The sequence below is a fragment of the Lagenorhynchus albirostris genome, chromosome 3 (assembly GCF_949774975.1).
Source record: "Lagenorhynchus albirostris chromosome 3, mLagAlb1.1, whole genome shotgun sequence".
Classification (NCBI taxonomy): Eukaryota; Metazoa; Chordata; class Mammalia; order Artiodactyla; family Delphinidae; genus Lagenorhynchus; species Lagenorhynchus albirostris.
The window spans coordinates 95,128,039-95,151,370 of NC_083097.1; the positions used below are offsets into that span (position 1 = coordinate 95,128,039).

Genomic DNA, 23,332 nt, shown 5'->3' on the forward strand with positions numbered 1-23,332 from the left:
TGCTGTTGGATTCTGTTTGCTAGTGTTTTGTTGAGGATTTTTGCATCTATGTTCATCAGTGATATTGGCCTGTAGTTTTCTTTTTTTGTGACATCTTTCTCTGGTTTTGGTATCAGGGTGATGGTGGCCTCGTAGAATGACTTTGGGAGTGTTCCTCCCTCTGCTATATTTTGGAAGAGTTTGTGAAGGATAGGTGTTAGCTCTTCTCTAAATGTTTGGTAGAATTTGCCTGTGAAGGCATCTGGTCCTGGGCTTTCGTTTGTTGGAAGATTCTTAATCACAGTTTCAATTTCAGTGCTTGTGATTGTTCTGTTTATATTTTCTATTTCTTCCTGGTTCAATCTCAGAAGGTTGTGCTTTTCTAAGGATTTGTCCATTTCTTCCAGGTTGTCCATTTTATTGGCATAGAGTTGGTTGTAGTAATCTCTCATGATCCTTTGTACTTCTGCAGTGTCAATTGTTACTTCTCCTTTTTCATTTCTAATTCTGTTGATTTGAGTCTTCTCGCTTTTTTCTTGATGAGTCTGGCTAACGGTTTATCAGTTTTGTTTATTTTCTCAAAGAACCAACTTTTAGTTTTATTGATCTTTGCTGTTTCCTTCATTTCTTTTTCATTTATTTCTGATCTGGTCTTTATGACTTCTTTCCTTCTGCTAACTTTGGGGTTTTTTTTTTTGGTTCTTCTTTCTCTAATTGCTTTAGGTGTAAGGTTAGGTTGTTTATTTGAGATGTTTCTTGTTTCGTGAAGTAGGATTGTATTGCTGTATACTTCCCTCTTAAAACTGCTTTTGCTGCATGCCATATGTTTGGGGCCATCGTGTTTTCATTGTCATTTGTTTCTAGGTACTTTCTGATTTCCTCTTTGATTTCTTCAGTGATCTCTTGGTTATTTAGTAGCATATTGTTTAGCCTCCATGTGTTTGTATTTTTTACAGTTTTTTTCTTGTAATTGATATCTAATCTCATAGCATTGTGGTCAGAAAAGATACTTGATATAATTTCAATTTTCTTAAATTTACTAAGGCTTGATTTGTGACCCAAGATATCATCTATCCTGGAGACTCTTCCATGAGCACTTGAGAAGAAAGTGTATTCTCTTGTTTTTGGATGGCATGTCCTATAAATATCAAGTCCATCTTGTTTAATGTGTCATTTAAAGCTTGTGTTTCCTCATTTATTTTCATTTTGGTTGATCTGTCTGTTGGTGAGAGTGGGGTGTTAAATCCCCTACTGTGATTGTGTTACTGTTGATTTCCTCTTCTATGGCTGTTAGTATTTGCCTTATGTATTGAGGTGCTCCTATGTTGGGTGCATAAATATTTACAATTTTTATATCTTCTTGGATTGATTCCTTGATCATTACATAGTGTCCTTCTTTTTCTTTTTTAGTAGTCTTTATTTTAAAGTCTATTTTGTCTGATATGAGAATTGCTACTCCAGCTTTCTTTTGATTTCCATTTGCATGGAATATCTTTTTCCATCCCCTCACTTTCAGTCTGTATGTGTCCCTAGGTCTGAAATCGGTCTCTAGTAGACAGCATATTGGGTCTTGTTTAATGTATCCATTCAGCCAGTCTGTGTCTTTCGGTTGGAACATTTAATCCATTTATATTTAAGGTAATTATCGATATGTATGTTCCTATTACCATTTTCTCAATTTTTGGGGGTTTGTTATTGTAGGTCTTTTCCTTCTCTTGTGGTTCCTGCCTAAATAAGTTCCTTTAGCATTTGTTGTAAATGTGGTTTGGTGGTGCTGGATTCTCCTTGCTTTTGCTTGTCTGTAAAGGTTTTGATTTCTCTGTCGAATCTGAATGATATACTTGCTGGGTAGAGTAATCTTGGTTGTAGGTTTTTCCCTTTCATCACTTTAAATATGTCCTGCCACTCCCTTCTGGCTTACAGAGTTTCTGCTGAAAGATCAGCTGTTAACCTTATGGGAATTCCCTTGTATGTTATTTGTTGCTTTTCCCTTGCTGCTTTTAATATTTTTTCTTTGTATTTAACTTTTGATAGTTTGATTAATATGTGTCTTGGCATGTTTCTCCTTGGATTTATCCTACATGGGACTCTCTGCACTTCTTGGATTTGATTGACTATTTCCTTTCCCATATTAGGGAAGTTTTCAACTATAATCTCTTCAAATATTTTCTCAGTCCCTTTCTTTTTCTCTTCTTCTTCTTGGACACCTATAATTTGAATGTTGATGTGTTTAATGTTGTCGCAGAGGTCTCTGAAACTGTCCTCAATTCTTTTCATTCTTTTTTCTTTATTCTGCTCTGTGGTAGTTATTTCCACTATTTTATCTTCCAGGTCACTTATCCATTCTTCTGCCTCAGTAATTCTGCTATTGATTCCTTCTAGAGAATTTTTAATTTCATTGATTGTGTTGTTCATCATTGTTTGTTTGCTCTTTAGTTCTTCTAGGTCCTTGTTAAACGTTTCGTGTTTTTTCTCCATTCTGTTTCCAAGATTTTGGATCATCTTAGTATTGTTACTCTGCATTCTTTTTCAGGTAGACTGCCTATTTCCTCTTCATTTGTTTGGTCTGGTGGGTTTTTACCTTGCTCCTTCATCTGTTGTGTGTTTCTCTTTCTCCTCATTTTGCTTAACTTACTGTGTTTGGCGTCTACTCTTTGCAGTCTGCAGGTCCGTAGTTCCCGTTGTTTTTAGTGTCTTCCCCCAGTGGCTAAGGTTGGTTCAGTGGTTTGTGTAAGTTTCCTGGTGGAGGGGACTGTTGCCTGTGTTTTTTGGTGGGCGAGGCTTGATCTTGTCTTTCTTGTGGGCAGGAACGAGTCTGATGATGTGTTTTGGGGTGTCTGTGAACTTATGTTTTTGGCAGCCTCTCTGCTAATGGGTGGGGCTGTGTTCCTGTCTTTCTAGTGTTTGGCATGGGGTGTCCAGCACTGGAGCTTGCAGCTCCTTGAGAGGAGCCGGGTCTTAGTGTTGAGACGGAGATCTCTGGGAGAGCTCTTGCCGACTGATATTACGTGGGGCTGGGAGTCCAGTGTCCTGAACTCGGCTGTCCCACCTCTGAGGCTCAGGCCTCATACCTGGCCGGAACACCAAGGCCCTGTCAGCCACGAGGCTGGTAGTGCTGGAGGGTCTCCTGCAGAGGCAAGGGGTGGCCGTGGCTCACTGTGGGGACAAGGACAGTGTTCTTGTTCTGGGAAGTTCTGGGAAGTACTCCTTGGCGTGAGCCCTCTTGGAGTCCAATAAGCATGTTTTTAAATGTAATTCTGGCTTCATGTTTATCTGTGTAATTTTATAATCCCAGAAACAAAATAAAATAACTGAAAGGGAACCAATATAAAAACGAACAGTATTTTGCTATAAAAGTTCCTAAAAGAGCTGAGCTAGAGTTCGCCACTCTTTCGAAGAGTAATTATCTGAAATACTGAATATAGCTAAGCATTACCAAATATATTCTTATGGGCTTCCTAAAAAGAAATTCTCAGATCCTGTTTTATCTTTAGCTACCTAAATTAATTGAAGAAAAGAAAAGGAAAGGAAAAAAATAAACTTCCCCTCATACCCTGATTTCATGATTTTGAAAATTATGAAATTATTTTAAGGTTTTATTACTTAAAAGAGTATTGCTTTATTTATCTTGCTTGATATAGACAGAGGAGTTGTCAGAGTTAAATCAGTCACAGGTATTAAGGATCTGCTTGTCAAACACTGTGCTGTGTCTTGCTGAGTTTGCAACTAGTTGTTACCTCAAAAATCTGCCCAGAGTCACACTACTGGGTAATGTCAGAAGCAGAGTTAGAACCCACGTTTCCTGACCGTAGCGGAGTATTTTCTGTTTGTAAGCACCTATGAGCATATATGGAGAGGGCTTTATTCAAGACACGTAGAAGAAGTGAGATGTTGAAGGGTATGAACAGGTGGTGGGGAGAAGAGCTGGTGCTCCATGAGGGAGAGAGCTTAGAAGCCTTGGGGAAGAATAGAGGGAGCAGCCTAATGAGAGCGGAAGGCACATAGTAGGAATTGTTAGAAACCTGGGGTTGGATTAAGGAGATCCTTGCAAACCGTGTACTTTTTATGTTGTAGGCCCTAGAGTGCTTTTATAGATTTCTGAAACAGAATGACTTGATAAAATTGTATTTGGGGAAGATCATTCTGTGATGGTGAGCATGAAGGATTGAAGTAAGGTAATACCAGGGGGCGGAAAGCAGGATAGATAGAGCTATCAGGTTGTCGTAGTAGGAATGAAGTAGAAAATTCAAACCCACAAGGCATATCTAGGGAGAAAAGCAATAGGACTAGATTTTAGTTTAATGCAGAGAATGAAGGGGAGAGTGTAGAAGAATTGTGATCCTGATGCTGCTGGTCCAGGAACACATTTTGAGAGCCACTGTTACAGACCTTGACAGACGTGTTTGAAGTTATCCAGATGAGAATGAGAAGGAAGATTTTTTAATTTAAGAAAGTGATCTTTGACTTCTGGCATCCATGGTCTTATTTACCACAATGGTAGTGTGTTATGAAACTGGCCAGCATCTCAGCATTTTTTCATCTGAACTTCCCATTATTTATTCATTTACTCAATAAATGTTTACTAAATATTTAATATGTGCTAGGCATATTTAGAACTGGAGATAAAGAGTAAGACAAACTTAGCTCCTGCTCTCATGGAGTTTACATTCTCCTGGGGGCCATATAGAGACAAATAGGTAAACAGGCAAATTATGTAGTTGCCAGTCGAAGTATGTCATGTGAAGGGCACAAACAAGGGAAAGAAGATAGAGAGTGTCAGAGACCAGACTCTGTTAGGTATGGTGGTCTCTGAAGAGATGACACTGAAGTTGAAACCCCAAAAAGAGAAGGAACTAGGTCTGTTGAGAGGAGGAGGCAGGAGTATTATCTTAGACAGTTAAATGTTTATAGGCCCTAAGGCAAGATGAAAAATCTTTATTCTAGGAAGTGAAAGTAGACTAGCTTGCTTATAAGTTTGGAGAAGGGAGGCAGGGGGAGGTGAGGGAGAAAGAGGAGAGAAATTAAGGGCAATCCTTGGCTTTCTGGTTTATGTAAATAGATGAATAGTAGTATTGTTTATGGAAATGGGAAGAACGTGTGTGTTTGTGTGTGCGTGTGCGTGTGTGTGTGTGTGTGTGTGTGTGTGTAGGGTTGGGGAGCTCAGCTGTGTTTTGAGAGTTTGGTCAAAGACGCAGTCAGTGAAGGTGATTAAAATCATTACTACATTAAAGTAAGATTACACAGTAAGATTAAGATTACACAGAGAGGAAACTTTCATTATTACTAAGATTAGGAGATCCCCTAATTTTGGGGGTGTTTAAAGTAATATTGGTACCCACAAAGATTAAAAAGTTAGAAAGTCAAGTAAAAAATTAAAATTCTTAATCAAATGGTAAAAAGGCAGATTGTCCAGAAGGGAAGTGAAAATAATAAATTAATATGTAATCATAAAGATAGATTGTTGGTGAGAGAGGCCATTGGCTCTTCAGAGACTATAGAAAATAATTACCACGGACATAGAATATCTAACATTATCGTTGAAATATGAAATGTTAGTATTCATAGGGGTTACTAAAGGGACAGTGTCAGAATTGAAAGGAAAAAGCAGTTTCTAAGACCTAAAACCTAAAAATCTTAGCAAACTCCTTGAGAATAAAATTTAAATGCCTAAAATAGTTTTTAAAATCTGGGTTTAGCTAGCTCAATGCCCTAGAATTTCAATGACTACATAGAAAATTAGCTCATTAAGATGAAAGTCAATCTTGTTTTTATTTTTAATGTGATATTTCCCAGATCTCTAAGGGACCATCGGAAGGATTTAAATATTCCGTATCCTTATGAAAGTGAATTATATAGGCCTCCTTGAATTAAAAAAGTGTAAAGACTTTCCAAGTAGTGTTCAATTTAAACTTGTGGCTTTCTTTCAGAAGGAAGCTCTGTTCTGAGAGAATACGGTTTTGTTTACATTTGGAAGAAATAGACATTGGTGTTTTGTTTGCCACTTATGTATCATCATACTTACCACAGTGCCAGACACATAGTAAACATTTAGTCAATAGTTGTTGAATGAATAAATGGATGAATGAATATGAATTTTACATTCCGTTTTGCTTTTTCTGGAAAGCTGATAATCTACAAAGCAGTTCATTTGTGGTATGTGAGGAGATCTCTCTCCCATTAGTGCATTCAGGTATTGTACAGTAGCAGGGCTATACCTAAATAGTGTTAGTGTTGATCAGAAAAGGGCTAGAACATTTTTGAGATTGTGTTTCCATGCATTACAGAGGAGACTGATGTTATGTAAAGCCAAATATGAATTCCTTTTCGAATTTGTGTGAATTTTGATCATTTTGATCAGTCTCCTGTTTACAGCTAATAATCTACAGTCCACTGTGTCATCCCTCAGTTCCAAATATGAAAGGATTGAATTCATGATGCTTTTGAGAAGAAATACTGTAAAAGAATATTGGAAACAGTTATATGAATAATGAGATATGCCAGGACCTCATTTTACTTGGTTTATTTTTGAAAGTTTAGTAGATGTACTTATTACTCTAGTCACATGTAGAAAAATGACAGCTCTTTCTATCTGGTCCATAGTTCTCTATTCTTAAAAAAAAAATCTAGTGTGTTCTTTTGTATTTACTTCCTAGTTATGTATCCATACTTCCTTTATTTTGCTTAGTTATGTATCTGACTTTTTCTTTTCCTGAAGCTCTTAATTAAAATCAACTTTTCCTCTACAATACTTAAAATTAATTTGGGCTCCTTTTTCTCATGATCTTGTTACTCAGTGATTGTTTTCTCAAATACTTGTTTCCAAGACCTTTGTTAGTTTTATGTAGACATATTTTAGTGGTTGGAGTTTCATCTCCAGCCAACCTTTCTGGGTTAATAATACTGCTTTACCCTGGCTTCTAGGATAGAACCTCATCAATCATGCAGATGTAGGATAGGACATAAGGAACACTAAAGAAGCAACATCATCTTTTATTCTAGCAGCACTGGAGAGGATCATTATTTACCAAAAGGAAACAGATTGAGCAGAGATTTGACTATGTTAAGTGCTATTATTATTTTTTTAAAGTTATATGATAATTCTCAAGGGTTGAGCTTTTTTTAATGCAAAAACATTTTATGGGCTTTTAGCCAGAGAATTTTATATATAAATGGTAATAGAGGGACAGCGTAACATTTATGAACTTGGAGGCAATGTGATGTAATGGACTTGGGACTTTAGGAGCAGATGCTTTGAGTTCTGACCCCTAACTGTGGTCTAGTTACTTGACCTCTTTGGGCCTCAACGTCTTGTTTTGCAAAATGGAAATAATATGATTTATTCTCCAGAATTTTGAGGGAGTTGAATGCAAGTATATACACAAAATGCCTAATGAAAATTTGGCACATTAAGTTTTTCTCCAAAGACAAATAGATCCTATTGCTAAGTGTAGAAAGGAAGACGTAAAAAAATTTCTTCATGATTTGCTAGAGCTTTGTGCCCATAGATCTCTATATTGTCTTAACCTGTGATCCATAATGATCCCAACAAGGATGAGTGTTTTAAGAAGGCATAGAATTTTTACTTTTTTGTTCACTTTGAGCAAAAAGTCAGTTTGCGCTCTGAGGTCCTAGGTGGCTGCTAGATACAAGATTATGGGAAGATGGAGGATGGGCAAGGGGAGTTTAACGGGCCTCTGGTCCTACTTCCACCTATATTTTTCTGTTTTAGCTTTTGTATTTATGTGGACAGTATTGTCTGAACAAAAGGATCAGTGTCTTTCAAGAAAGTTTGGAAAACCAAGAGCAGGCTCAAGTGTACTATTCCTTGACTTCCCTTTCTCTCGGGTCCCACTCTGCTTTCTCCTTAGCCTCGGTAGGGCAGGGAGGAGGGACGAGTTTTCCAGGCTGTCTTCTCAGCCTGTTGGTAGAGTTCTCAGCCAACAAAACATCACAGAAGAAGGGTCCTATGCAAAGAGGGCACTCCTGGTAGAAAAGTTCCTTGACCTGCTTAGCTCTAGGATTGATCTCTGCCCATACAGAGGCACATTTTGGGCCATGATCAGAAATTTTCCAACTTTGAAATAACAAAAACAGACATCTTGCCTCTGATTACTTTCTCCTATTTGTCCTTATTGAGAACTCTTTGATTGACCTTTACTATTTTCATTTTCTTCTTTATCTGTCTAAGACTCTAATCCATCATTTACTCTCTTTTCAGTGTCCTAGTCTTCCCTGAACCCACCAGCAAGAACTGTACTTCTGGATAAATCTATCTGACTTTACTCTGCCATCAAGCATTAAGCATTGTTGGAGAAAATAACACCCTGGCTGATGAGTTGCCTAATAATTTCTTGAGCTCTGAGTTCCTTCTCTTTCAGTTGTCCGAGTGACTTCTCTCTCCTCCATCATCCTCTCTGTTGGCCTCTTACCATCAACACTTAAGCATGCTCAAATGAATCCAGCATCAAATAAAAGTAACAGATGAGTCCATCTGCTATTTGAGATGCCACCCTCTTTCTCATAGTCTCACAAACTTTTTAAACAAGTTGTTTATTTTCATGGTCTTTAGACCATTCCAATACTGTTTCTGCTTTTGTAAATTTGTTTTACCTTCCTGCTTAATAATGCTTAACAGCTTTGTCATTACTTTATGAGAGAGTCTCATATCCCCAGCCTTACATTCATACCATTCTGTTTCCCCTTTTCTTGTCATATGCACTCCCTTCATTTCATCAGATGTACCTAGTTTTTTCTTCTCTCTCTGGGTTTTTACAGGTTCTGTTTCTTTTATCTAGAAAACACTCTCCTCGATTTCCCCAACTCCTCGAACATACTGTTCAGTTATCAAATGTCATTTCCCAAGAGATTTTCCCTGACCTGACCTGACATGCCTTAGTCTTCCTACTTTATACCTTATCTTCATAGCACTTGTCACATTTGTAGTAATTTATTTAATGTCTTTCTTCCCATGTCTTTTAGTGTTAGCTTCTAAAGAGTAGGGATTTCATTGGTCATAGGGCCTGATACTTGTAAGGAGCTCAAGACATATTTGTTGAAGAAATGACTGAAAAAGTGAACAACTTTATTTCTCCATAGCTCTGTAGATCAGTGTATCTTTGACCTTATGAAGCTTCTTTTCATTGGCAGCGTATAATAATAAGTTTTAAGTGGAGGTGCAACAATTAGTTCTTCTACTAGAGTTATTAAGCAGTGTACTCAATAGGGCATAATAGCTGTATAGCATATACACTTTTTCTTTATCATCCACTGCTTTTTGCTTTTTAAAAAAACTAGAAATATATAATAATTTCAAACTTTTTTATTAAGAAGCTGAGTATTTTGTTTCTTATGACATTTTAAATTAAATCACATATTTATTGACTACTATTTAGTGTATGCCCCTAAATGAAAAACTAAAATATAGGTAAAAGATTTTTATCAATTTTCCAAAAAATTTTTTTCTAAAAATAAAATACACTTTAAAAACATTTAAGGAATACATATATACAAAAGAGACACCAGAAATTCTGTTTTCTACCTAAATATATTAGACTTTTCTCAGCTCCTAATACTCTAGTAAATAAAGTGTTACAAAACTTTTATAATGAAGAACAATTTGACACCTGAAAGTACAGCTAAAAGTATAAGGTAAATTAATGAATATATGAAGGAATAGAGAGCAGTGACATTGTACTCATTTTGTAGATTTCTCATTTCTACACAACATAATAATGGTATGTGCATTTAAGTACAGTCAAATATTGCACATATGTACAGAGATTGTTACCATGTTTTATGGATTAGTAAAGAGTGTTAAGTGGAATTCTGAAGATACTTTAGTGTTTAAAATAACCTTTATATCATTTATAGAGCTACTTTAGTGCTGTAAAAAAATCCCCGTCAACATATCTACATGTGAATATGACAAAGAATGACAGAATTTGGTTCACCACTAGGAAGCAGATTAAATGATCTCTTAATTACTTCTCATATTAACATTTACATGTAACTATATTCCCAGCATATTCTAATTCAAACTCAAAACAGAAATTTAGAAATGAATGTAGTTTATATTTAACTGAGTTGAGAAAACATATGGTAGTAATTAAATTCTGCCTTTTTTTTTTTAAACAAAGCTTTTTTGTGAATAAAATTGCTGGCTTCCAAGTACTTGTACTTTAATTAAAACAACAACTGTACATTGTAATCCAGATTTTCCTCTTAAATACTTCCTTTATATCTTATACTTTATTTTCTTTAAATTATAGCTCTGTGTCTTGGGTAGAATTCTAAGAGAGTAATAATGGACTTTACCCTGCAATCAAAAAAGCAGTGTGGTGATATAGGAGCCAAGTGACAGCATTTTCCCTCTAAGTATAGATCCATAGTCTGGACAGGAATCTTTAGGAGTGAGATGACACGTCTTTCTGTCAGTTTACAACAGAACATTGACTCTGTCAGTTTCCAGTAGCTGTAATGGAAACTAACCTAGGTGAACATCGCTACTTACTTTGCAGTAAGTGACTGACTACTTGACCCATTATACTCATGGTGGAGAAAGAAGTAACTTGTTCATGACCTGCCATAATCTACCCCAGCAGGTCAAGCTTTGATTGCCTCCTGTTTATTGATTGCCTCCTGTTTATTGATTGCCTTCTGTTTATTGATTGCCTTAGTATGTCCATTTGAATTAAATTATGTGGTAAAGGCAGGATATATCTGGGGGGAAAGGAGATGGAGTTTATTTTTAAGGAATTCTTTCTGCAGGAATTGGAGCCAAGAGTTGATTTGGAATAATCAGTTTTTGCTTATTTTCTACCAATAACTGTGTGATTTGGTAAATGTCTTTGTTGAGTTTTTTTTTTTTCTTTAATGAAAACGATCTATCGCTCGTATAGTATCATGGTAAAAACATTATTTGCCACATAATTACTTAAACCATGCTTTTATGAGAATAATAAATTACATTTAATAAGGGCTTATTATATGTTAGGGTTTATTCTAAGTGCTTGAAGTCCTACTTCTGTGGAAGCCATAATGCTGCGATCATGCCTCTCATACCTCTTGATACAGCTTGAGTTCAGGCACATGATTTATGCTCAACTGGTTAGAAATCTCTGCATGAAACTTCACATGTGAAAAAAGCAATACAAAGGAATAGGGGACAGTTACAAATGAGGCACTGGTACCAGCAGTGGTAGTGGTGCCAACATTCTCAGCAGAGCCTTCCTAAGCCAACTTTTCTTTCCTTCAGCATGATTTTCATGGCATTTCTGGCCTTCTAGTGCTCTTTACTTCCAGCTTGTTTCCTAAGTCTGTTTCTTCAGCTTCATCATTTATGTGTCCTTTTCTGCTTAACTTAACAGATTGCACCTGCTCCTGCAACCAAGCATTCTGACTGGTACAATTATTAGTGGCAATAATTGGGCTTAATCTCTATCTGGAAATATATCCTTTTTTTTTTTTTTTTGGTAGCTACAGCTGTCAAAACCCTGAATTTCAGTTAACGTTGTTAAAGGGAATTTGAAAGAGGGAAAATATAGGTTTTAATTATTTCAGTAGTGGTATCAGAAGGAAACAACGAACATCTAATTAAGAATACTATTTTCGGGCTTCCCTGGTGGCGCAGTGGTTGAGAGTCTGCCTGCCGATGCAGGGGACACGGGTTCGTGCCCCGGTCCGGGAAGATCCCACATGCCGCGGAGCGGCTGGGCCCGTGAGCCATGGCCGCTGAGCCTGCGCGTCCAGAGCCTGTGCTCCGCAACGGGAGAGGCCATGACGGTGAGAGGCCCGTGTACCACCAAAAAGTAAAAGAATATTATTTTCAAGAAATTGTTCATATAGTTCCACTCTAAAAAACTTAAAACATTTTTTTGTAGATGTTATTTTTTGTTCACATAATTTTTATTATGAAAAGATACAATTTGTATTGGGCATGTGTTCCTGATATTATGGAAAACATCCCTTTGATTTTATTTTGAAGAATCCACCCCTTCCTTGCTCATAGGGTAAGGCCACACCCACCAGCCAAGTCAGAGATGGTGTATGTGACCTATACCTAAGCAATCAGCACATTGTGTCTCCTTACATACATGGATTGGTTCAGATTGGGTAAGTATATATCAGTATATACTGATAGAAAGATGGCTGTAGCAGCTTCAAGCACTACAGCCTCACATATCACGTGGAGCCTGAGAAGGAGACCAACATATCAGAAAGTAGAACTGAGAGGATGGAGGGAGAGAAACTGAGTCCTGATGATATATTTTGAAGCCTAAATCCAGCTATGCCTGAAGCCATTCCTACTCATACATTTTAATCCTTTGAGCCAATACTTTACCTTTTTGCTTATGCTAGTTTAGGGTGTAGATTTCTGTTGTTGGCAACCAAGAGTCCTAGTTTCTTTGGGATGTAAATGATAAATCATCTTGAATTGGCATCACGGATTATTGCCACCACATTTTTAAGGTTAGCTTTTTATTTATATTTTAGTTATATATACCTTTTATACATGAAATATTAACAAGGAAAAGCAACTGATACTTGAAGGTGAAGAATTAATCCAGAAAGAGATGAGAATTCAAACCTTGAGTTCTATAAAACTTTTAAGATAGCTGCATTTTTACTTTCTGTATGACTTAAATCTGTAAAACCCAAGTTGAGAAACAAAACTTAAAAAGAATATTAATAGTCATGTAAAACGTGTATTTTAAAAAGTCAGATTAAACACATTACAAACATTTGCTGAATTGTATTTGATTTGTAATAAGCACTTCCCTACATTTTATACTGTTATTGCCTTATTATATAACTTTCTGAAGTTTTGATGTTGAAACATTGTGATTTTCTATCAAACATCATGACTGAAAATATGAGCGTACGGATGAGAATCATGCTATTTCCAGATTTTTGTACATAAATATTTTAAGTATGAAAGTATATTTATTAATAGTGCCTTTAACTGCCCCAACATCATTCAGTATCCCTGTATTTTCCCTTTACCAATCATTCTTGGTCTGAAATTGAAATTGATTTTCTTCATTTCCCTCTTGCTTGGAATGGATAAAGAAAAGAACCAGTGAAAGCACTCCAGGGGGAAGATGCCCTCAAGAGCAAACTCTCAAAAACCTATGTTAGTCAGGATTCTTCTGGGTGTGAATGTCAGAGATCTAACACAAATTAACTTAGTCAAAATTTGCTGGCTCAAATAGCTACTGTGAAACAAGAGGTGAATCTCTAACCTCAGTCATGGTGGGATGCAGGGCTTCAAGCAGTATCACCACGGCTTTGTCTCTACATTGTTCAGTTTTACTACTCTTCTGTGATGGCCTTATTCTCCAACAAGTACTCTCTAGGGACTGCATGTGTCCAAATGTCTATCATTATAGTTCCAGACTTCAGATAAGTATGAATGACTGTTGTTTTCCCCAGTGACAATTTAAAAAAATCTCCAGGGGGTGGGGGAACCCCAAAAACTATTGGCCTTGCTTGGTTCTCATGGCCACCAGGGTTTGGGGATGGAAGGCCACATGATTGATAGCTCTATCAGTATCACACTGAATGGAGTTGTGATATTTCCAAAAAAGAAAAGATGCCAGTGAGACAAGTATAGAAGTCCTCTTCCAGTAGGGCTGATTTACTTCCCATTGCAAGCTGTTCTGCTTGCTTTTGTTTCACTACCTAATACATCATTCTTGAATTCAGTTGAATTCAATTGCCTCCTTTTGAAAAGATGCAAATGCAACTTCTGGTAGGATTTAGTTATTTATATCCAGTGCAAATTATATCAGAAAGGTTTCTTCTAGTGTGTAGCTGGGATCACCTGTGCTTAAGGACTGGAAATTTTGGCTCTGGAAAGGAAAGTAGGTATTTTGAAGGTTGGCAGTGTAGCAGAGTGGTAGACAGCATGGACTTGTGGACCTGAGTATGACTTTGCCACTTCCCAACTATATGACTTTAGGCAAGTCACTTAATTTTTCAATTTTTCTTCATTATTTTAACCTGTAGGATGAAAATAATACCTATATCACAGAGTGGCTATGAAAATTAAATGAGGCAAAATATGTGAAGCACTTACCACAATACCTAGCATGTAGTGGGTACTTGGTAAGTGATAGCTTACTGGATATTATGATTCGCACTGATAATAACAATAATAATAAACACTGTCTCTTGCCACCCTTGTTCCCAAATGCTTCCCAACTACCTAGGATTAAGAGTTTGAAAAGGTTCTGTAGTTCAGCTACATTAAGGTTGACATCACATTTTACAAGTGAGTCTGGAAGTCTGATTGCTGTTCATAATGTTGGTTCTATGGGGAAAATTTTCTTGAACTTGAAGAAAATATGTTTTTGTAACATAAGTGATACTTCAGTGGAATTTGCTTCTCTTTGCTGTGTTATTGTTGTTTTTTAAATTATATTTAGTTTTTCCTTTTATGAGGGTCAATCAAGTAAGTAAGGGTCAGAATCTATTTAATAAAATGCTAGAATTAAAGTATATCCTAGCAGAATAAAATATATTCGCAGAGGCTGCTGATGGCTATAAGAAGTTGTGTCATAGCCATGTGACTTGTTGCCGGGAGAGCTGCTTAACTTAGAGCCTAATTAAGCCACAGATGAAATTTCAAGCGTTTTCATTTTGTTTTTGTAGTCAGATATTTAACATTTCACTTTAAAAGTCCTGTCATAACTTGTGGCCCTTTACAGTGGTGGGCTGACTGACTCAGTATGAGGAAATGTGGTTATGGTAAGCAGGCATAGAATTCAGCTGTTTTGTTATTAATGAGAATAAATTCATGCATAAATAATCTTAGACACACATAACTAAAATGATGACTTTCTAGTATAAAAAACTTGATAGCCAACGGTGTTAACGTTCCCATACCTGCTTTGGTGAATGTAGGTGATTATCATGATATTAAGAAGTCAGAGTTATGGAGTTGATATTGTACTAGCTTACCTTTAAGAAAATTTATTTATGACTATAGACAGTGATACTTTATTCAAACATCCCTCATGCTATTATTAGTCACAGAAATACTAAATCTGTGTGTATGGATGGCTTGTCACAATCTAATATAATGATTAGGAAAATAATTAATATAGTGTACTCTAAATGATGAATTTTTATCTTCATATATAAACGATAGCACAGATTTTCAAATTTATCAGGAAAAGGAGACACTAAGCAAAACCTAAGAAATAATGGATATTGTTTTAGTGTGACGTATGATTTTCTAAATAAAGCTTAGATGCACTTAGAATATACCTGTATTCCTGTTCTTTCAGCATGTGCAAAAATAACATCTTGATAATACAGGTTTTCTTTTTATAGATTGTCAGTAATTTTTATCAGAAGTATATAATCAAGAAAGGATAATTGTTTCTGCCAAATAAGTATCCATCCTTTTTAATGTTTTCTGCAGTGAACACTTGTGGCATTTTTAATATGTGGGGTTGTTTGCCACATTTTGCAGAGTCTAGTTCACAGTCATAGTCTTCAGTTTTGGAAGAGAGCATAAAAAGGTCATTCCATTTATCCCCCATCCATTTGATGGTAATGGTAATGTGCTTTGCAGATAATAATATGAAATTAACACCTTAGGCAACAATTTTTACTTTCTAAAATGTTATTGTATTTCTTAAACAGTTGGTTTTTTTAATCTTTCTTGCCAATAAGAATTATAAGTAGAGTTGAGGACAATTTTATTTTTATAGAAATAGAAAATCTGTGGAAGAACTCTGCTACTTTTTCTATCTTTCTGAAAGTGCGATAAAGTGTAAATTACCATAGGCCCCCATGGAAGGAGCCAGTTACCGTTTGAGTAGAATCCAGTTCAGATACTGAAACACAGGGAGATTACATGACTTGCCTATGTTATATATAGAATTAGTAGTAGAGGTAGAATTGAAGTATTAGTGTTTCGGAACCAAACTTGGGTCTGCTCGCAATAAAGCCAATCTGCTGACACCGGGTTGTGGTGAAGAGAAGTGCAGCATTTATTGCAGGGCTCCAGGCAAGGAGTTCAGGACAGCTAGTGCTCAAAGCACCCAAACTCCCCATGGGTTTCAGCAAAGCATTTTTAAAGGTGAGGTGAAGGAGGGGCATCCCAGGGAATGTGGTCAGATCATGCATAATTCTCTGATTGGTTGATGGTGAGGTAACGTGGGTGATATCACAGGAGTTAACATTATCAGTCCTTAGGCACCAGTACGTCTGGGGGCTTATGTGCTCATGATCATCAAGTAGTTAATTTCTTACATTTGGTGGTGGTTTTAGCATCTGTAGAACAACACAGGAAATGTGCATCAGATACTGTTATCTAGGTACTTCAAAGAGGAGCTAGAGCAGAGGATATGGGGCAGGGAGTCTGTCCTGGGAAGGCCCCATAAGGTCCTGCTCCGCTTTACGAGGCCCTAATTCTCAAGTCAGTTCAGCCCAGAGCCAGAGCCATCGATGCTTTCTTTGTGGTTATTATGTGAAATGTTTGACAACCAAAGATGTAAAGAGAGTGGGCTCAGATGCATGTCCCCTCCCCTCCCCTCCCCTCTCCTCTCCTCTCCTCTCACACACATAGTCTTAGTTAGCTTGAGATACATATACATACACATGTATATATAAATCTAAAACCACATATATATACTGCCTGCTACAATTAAAACTTAATTTCATAGTCTTAAGTCAAGTTATCCTCAGAAAGGTCCATTGTTACCCTTAAAAAGAAAGACTTTAATATTAGTCACAGCTGGAGAAGAGGAAACTTAGAAGGAGCAGTTTAATTTTCAAGTACATTTTGGTTTTCTCCTTGCTCCGTATTAGGGATGCATGCTTTTAATAGATGTTCACCTTTAGAAGCCAGTCTCTTGCCTTTGACTGAATAGAAAGAATTATAAATACTGTATTGATACCAACTGGTTGCTGTGGAAATCATTTTAATGTTATAAACTGACACCCTGACCATACTGCAGCATTAAATGAAGAGAAGGAGAAGTTGCTGTTTGGTTTTAAGTCTGTAAAGCAAATGCTGGGAAGGTTTTTGGTTTACCCAAAGTTACACAGCCTGTAAATGACAGAGATGGGACTAGAACCTAAATATTTGCACTCTCAATTAAATTCTCTTTCTACTGCACTAAATTACGTTTTTCTGAAAAGTAATATGAGTGGTTCATATAGGGAAATGTGGCAATGAGGCTTAAGTTACTGTTTCTTATCTCATGTTCACTTAGGTGTTTTCAACCCTTCTTTTCTGTACCTTCTGCATTAATTTTTCTTTTGGATCTGGTTCCTGATTATGTTGAATATTTAGAGAAATACCTGCCATTTTTGAGGAGAAAATATCTAATAATGTTACCCTCATTCTCTACTTTATATTACAGGTAGAAGGAGAACTAGAGCACAAATTTGTCTTCCCTCTTATTCATTTGAATAACAGAATATGTTAAAAACAATTGTAATATGCAAACAAAAACATCACACAATGAAACTACTTATATGCTTAATAAGAATTCAGCACCATAATTAAATTGCAAAGTTTAACATCATTGTATTCCATTTTAATGTTAATATTTAATCTTACTTATAATGGATGTCTGCATGTAAACTTTTTATTTACTATAGAGGTTGTAGTATAGGATATTAAAGAAGACATTCAACTAGACCTGGATTTTTCTTATGAGCTCCGAGGTTCCCATAGCAATTTTAGACAACACATGTTGTTTTACTGGAAGAGTAACTAGAGGATATAGTCTGATCACTCTCTACCTCCCATGGTAAACCTTCTGTTTGTTTTGTGAATTTAATAGTTAAAGGTGCATGATAAAACTTATCTCTGTTAGATGCTGCTAAATCAGACGGCGATAAAATGGCTGCCAGGCTCCAGCGGCTCTTCTTCTTATGCCGTTAAACATCAGTTTCCTAGATGGTCATACAGCTGGTGTGTTCAACACCTTCTTACTCTGAAAGGACTAAAATGTACAACGTAAGTTTTAAATTCCAAGTTAAAGGGAGGAGGGGGATTCTTCATAAGTGAAAGCGTTCCTCAAACATACTAAAGAAAACAAAGTTTTTCATGGAAATTTATTTTCACTTTTCTGACCATTATATGATTTTCCTAGCAATACAAAACAATTCCCTGCAGTTCCTCCCATTTACTTGTTGAAGTAGAAAAGTACATTAAATCTTAATTAGCCGTACTACCTATAGTAGCATCTGGTGTTACTGAATTTTTGCAGGCATCTAAAGGCAGTGTAGTAATCATTCCTTACCTGGAGGAAAAGATTCCAGCATTCTGTTTCATTAGGCATTTTTTCTAGTCTTTCCTTCAGTTACATGATATGTTGGGGAAAAAATTATATATTCAGTTAACATGATTTGTTGAGAAAACACGCATATGCATACACACACATGCATATATGTGTATTTGTATATGCACATATGTGTGTGTGTATATATATACATATATACATGTGTATGTGTGTGTTGTTTGTATGTATATATTTATGTTCCTTTCTCAATAGTATTCTATTTCATACCTTGGAAAATAAATAACAACAAAAAATATAAGATCAAGATGGCTTCTTTTAAGAAACTAAGTTGTTATTCCACTTTTTTTTGCCTTCACATCACAGATATTAAGAAAACTAGAGGACTTAATTTGGCTTAGACATTTTTTAGCATCTGTTTGGTTTTTACTTTGTTTTCTTGACTCGCTCAGTTATAGTGGGTTGGCCAAAAAGTTTGTTTGGTATTTGCTTCCTTTTATTGTAAGTGTTTCTCATTTCTCTAAAACACTTTGAATTCCCCCTCCACTGATTCTTTTCCCTCCTTTGTTTGTTTACATGCCTCACTTATGTGGTAGTATCTGAAAGTAAAAAAGCAATTTAGAAACAAAGTTGAATAAAATTTCATTGTTCTTGATTCTGGAGATTGTTTACTGAGGTTATTATCTTGTTGATGAGTTATCTTCACATCAAGCATTCAGGATATCAGTTACCAGACACATCATATTCAGTTATGGTGGGCTTATGGTTGTATATTGTGCAGAATTCATGAAGTCGTTTTCTACAGATTTATCATGAATTTATGGCCAATGGAACTGTTTAAACTTCCTAATCCATTTGTTCCACTGAGTAGCCTTAGAGTTAAAACAGCGGTTTCCATTTCCCTTATGGGTAGGTGAACCCATGCACACATTTATCATTGATTTTTAGCACTGGAAAAATGTAGAAAGTGGGTGAGTTGCTCTGTATTCAAAGGAGAGAGAATATTTGGAAGGAGTTTTCCTGAAAATAGGATTGGTGAAATAAAAATAAAACTTATATTCACCCTAAGGGAGATAAACTACCAGAAGCAAACCTCTTTGGTAGATGTTTGAATCAGGGATATAATCCAACCATGGTAGAGTATTTGGTCTGACTTTCCTTTGAGAAGCAGGGACAACCCATGGTGTTGGGCTGGCAGGCATGAGGAAGCAATCACCCTTCTCTCCCTTCCTTCCCCCCAAATTATAAATAGAAACATTGTGTCCAAATAACTGCAAAGATACAATCTAGCTTTTTTCTTTTCCTATTTTAATAAGCCTTTTTATTTTTTAAGAATTACGGTTAGCAAACTTGAGAGAGAACCTAAAAGTACTCTTTCACATGTTTCTGATCTTCAGTTGATTTACTTGAATTAGATCTATTAATATAATTATTGCATTACTACGACCATTTTATTATATGCAGTCTAGAATACTTCGTCTTTTTACTCTTATAATACTGAAATAAACATTTAATTTTTAGGCATTACAAATGCCCAATAGCTGTGTTTTTAATTAAAGGGGATTGTATTTTTTTTATTAATAATTTAGATGAATCTATATATCCAAGTCTTGACCCACTGAAATGAGTAATCCTTTGTATTAGGGAAGGACATCAGTAGGATTAGAGATTTCTTGACTTTCTTGATCCTTCTTGTTAGTCCTTCAAGAGACTGCATAAAGATGATAATAGGTGTTCTGTCTTACTCACCAAGTTTTCTCCATTGATTTCAGAACATTACATTATCAGAGAGAGAGGGGAATATCAGTATTTTTTTCTGTATCACACTCCCCACCTTTAGCACTGCTTCCCATTCTTTCTTTTAGCCATTATTTACTGAGGACCTATTGTGAACCAGAAGTTGTACAAAGCTCTGGCAATATGTGACCTTAACCATTCTGACCATTATGGAGTTACAGTTTAGTAGAGAAGGCAGGAAAGAACGTGGATTCCTGAGTCACACTGCCTGGGTTTTACTCTTGGTTGCACCACTTCCTGGTGAAGCTGGACAAGTCACTTAATCATTTGTTTCAATTTCCTTCTTGCTAAAATGAATATAACAACTCTACATTAAATGAGAAGATGCGTGGATTAAATGAGATAATGCATGTGAAACATTTAGCACTCACGTTAGGAGAGGAAACTTCTAGGCTACTATCTCTAACCCTGTTAAAAAAGTGATTTGACCAGCTTTGTTTAGTTATAATATTTTTATTTAGCTTTTGGAGCCTTTTCCCAGTCCTAGTATAATACAGCCTCTTGAATGCACTCTGGTCACCTTTTGTTTTCTCCTTCAAAAGCTCCTGGTATTCTCTCATTTCTTGGAAGCTTCCCCATTTAACAGCTCTTGGCTAGACATTCCTATCCATGTAACACTCATGACTCCCATTACACGCTGTGCAGTAATGTGCAGTTACTCCTTCCTTGTACATGTTGCTAATGTGGATTCTTTATTTACTTATTTGAGGTGTGACTACTGGGTATCTTTTTAGTTATTTATTATCTGTCTCTTGTAAACACCTAGAAGGGAAGACACCATAGCAATCTGCACAGTAGGCATTTAATGATTGAAATAAGTGAAAACAATTTCCATTCTCAGTAGAGGAGAGTCTAGCTTTCTTTCACCAGGCTGTTTACGTGGTTGAGAACAAACAGGACTGTCAGAACTGTCCATCTTATCCTTTAGATGCAGAGGTGTATCAAGTTCTATTGAACCCTTTGTAAAATGAATTACCTTTTTCGTTCTTAAGTTTTAACAGTTTTAACTGCATATTTTCCAATTTCAACTGTGTAGTATTTCTCCATTGTAGCTCATTTGTTAGAGTAAACTTTGGGAATGTCTTTTATTGTGAATAGTAATTTTCTAAATTTTTACTTTTGTTTTGCTTTTTGATTCTTTGACTACTTTCCCATAGCCAATCACTTTCTTCCAAGTCTTACTCAGAAGCCATTCACAGCTCTACAATTAGATTACGTTTATTAACCACCCTATGATTAAGCCGTGTCTTCATTTTTTCTTTTTTATTTGCAGTTTGCATATTATATGCTGTACTTTGACTCATTTAATAAATAATTATTCTCCTTTCTTCTTATAATTCTGTCTGGAAATTTTCATTTTCATCTTATTTTCTTCCTTCCTTTACAAAAACTAGAGATCAAGTGTAAAACTTTCTGGATAAGTACATATTAAGGCTTTGTGTACCTAGCCCTTAATATTTTCACTGTTTTACAAGAGAAGAGGTTGTCAACTGACTACTAACCACATAAGATGCCAGTTTAATGTGACAAATCTGTCCCTTAAGACTGATTTTCCAAATAGTATTTCTTGGAAACGCAAAATCAAAGCTGTGGAGTACTCTGTATGATTTTTAGTTCTAAGGATGTAGCATGCAAGTATTACTGTTCTCATTTTAGAGAGCAAAAAGTAGACTAGGAGAATTAAAGAGATTTATGCGTTATTTCTCCATTCATGTGGTTAGTGTTGGCTAGTATGTGTTGGTATTACTGAATCTGAACCCAAGTTCCCTGTCTCCTGCTGAATTGTTGTAAATTCAAATGAAAATGCTAAGAAAAAAGTCAACATTAAAAATACAATAGCAATTGGTAATTTAGCACAGGGCATGAAATATTACCTCAAGTCACAGTATGCTCATTAAAACATTTTAAATTAACTTCCTCAAGGCGTCTCTTAAAGGATTTGGTTTTATGTACTTAAAAAAAATTTTATTGACAGATTTATTTGTCAGTCTTCTTTAAGATACTGTTAGCTGCTCATTCACTGAAATAGTGACATACTAAATAAAAGATAACTTTTCATATAGTCACTTGCGTTGTTAAACTTTAGCATTTGATGTTAAGATTATGTATATACATATATATAAACACACACATATACAGACATGCTCATGTTTATTTGTGTTATTTATAAATCTTTTCTCTAGGAAAAATAATATTTATTTACAAAGTTATTATTGACATTGTTGGAATGACAACAGAGGAAGATTTGAAATACAATCTAAGTATTATTGTAGAGGATGTACTCAGTGCTTTGAAAACTGCCTAAAAACCACCTAATAAATGAGTGTGCATTTGTTGGCAGGTAGTAGATCATGCTACAAACTTACTATCAGATAATGTTATTCATCCAAATATTTATGAATAACTATCATAATCAGTGTCCTCACACTCCATATCAAATCCATCAACAAATCCTGTTATCTCTACTTTCAGAGTATATGCTAAATGTAATTTCTCTCACCACCACCTACTTCAAAATTAGATTTCACCTTTTGAGAGACACCTGCCCCATGCATTTTATCTAAATTGGGACCCTATTTCCCAACTCCACATTCTTTCCCTCTATTCCACTTTATTTTTTTTTCATAGAGCTTTCCACTTTTTGATATTATATCTTTTTTTTAAAACTTATCACCTGTGGTTTATTGTTTGTTTTGCCATTAGATTGTAAGCACCATGAGGGTGAGGATTTTGTCTTTCTTATTAATCCAGTGGTCACTAAATGTAGAACACTACCTGGCACACCTTAGTTATTCAGGAAAATGAATGTAGGAAGGAATTAGTGCTGTGGAGATATTGGAACTTGGTGCAAGCCATGTAATACATTTTTGCTTAACACATTTTTAAAAATTAGGGAGTGAGTGAATAAATGAATGTAAAAATTAGGCTTTGGTAGTCCACTTTGGAAAAATATTTGTCATTATCTACTGAAATTGAACATACTTATACCATGTAACTCAGAAATTCCACTTCTAGGGATATACCCCACTGAAATGGACATGTATGTTGTGGACAACCGTGTTCATAGTAATACTATTCATGAGAGCTCCAATGTAGAAACTGCCCACATGCCCATGAATAGTAGAATGGATAAGTAAATTGTAGTATGGTCATACAACAAAATACTATACATCATTGAGAATATACAAACTGTAGCTGTATTAAACTATGGATGAATCATATAAATATAATGTTGAGTGAAAGAAGCCAGAGGCAAAAGAACACATATTGTGTAATTTTACTTACATAAAGTC

General features: G+C 35.8%; 1 protein-coding gene across 8 annotated transcripts in view; it reads left to right on the forward strand.

Annotated features, from left to right (window-relative positions):
- The window catches only part of COMMD10 (COMM domain containing 10), a 162,061-nt gene that overhangs the window by 63,450 nt on the left and 75,279 nt on the right, over nucleotides 1-23,332 (forward strand). The window contains exon 6 of one of the 8 annotated variants that reach the window (XM_060143452.1): nucleotides 8,198-8,432. The exons of the other annotated variants lie outside the window; for them this stretch is intronic. Within the exon in view, the coding sequence (XP_059999435.1) occupies nucleotides 8,198-8,215 (18 nt within the window). The 3' untranslated portion in view covers nucleotides 8,216-8,432. Of the gene's footprint in view, nucleotides 1-8,197; nucleotides 8,433-23,332 lie in introns of those variants that run through there. 8 annotated transcript variants of the gene reach the window in all.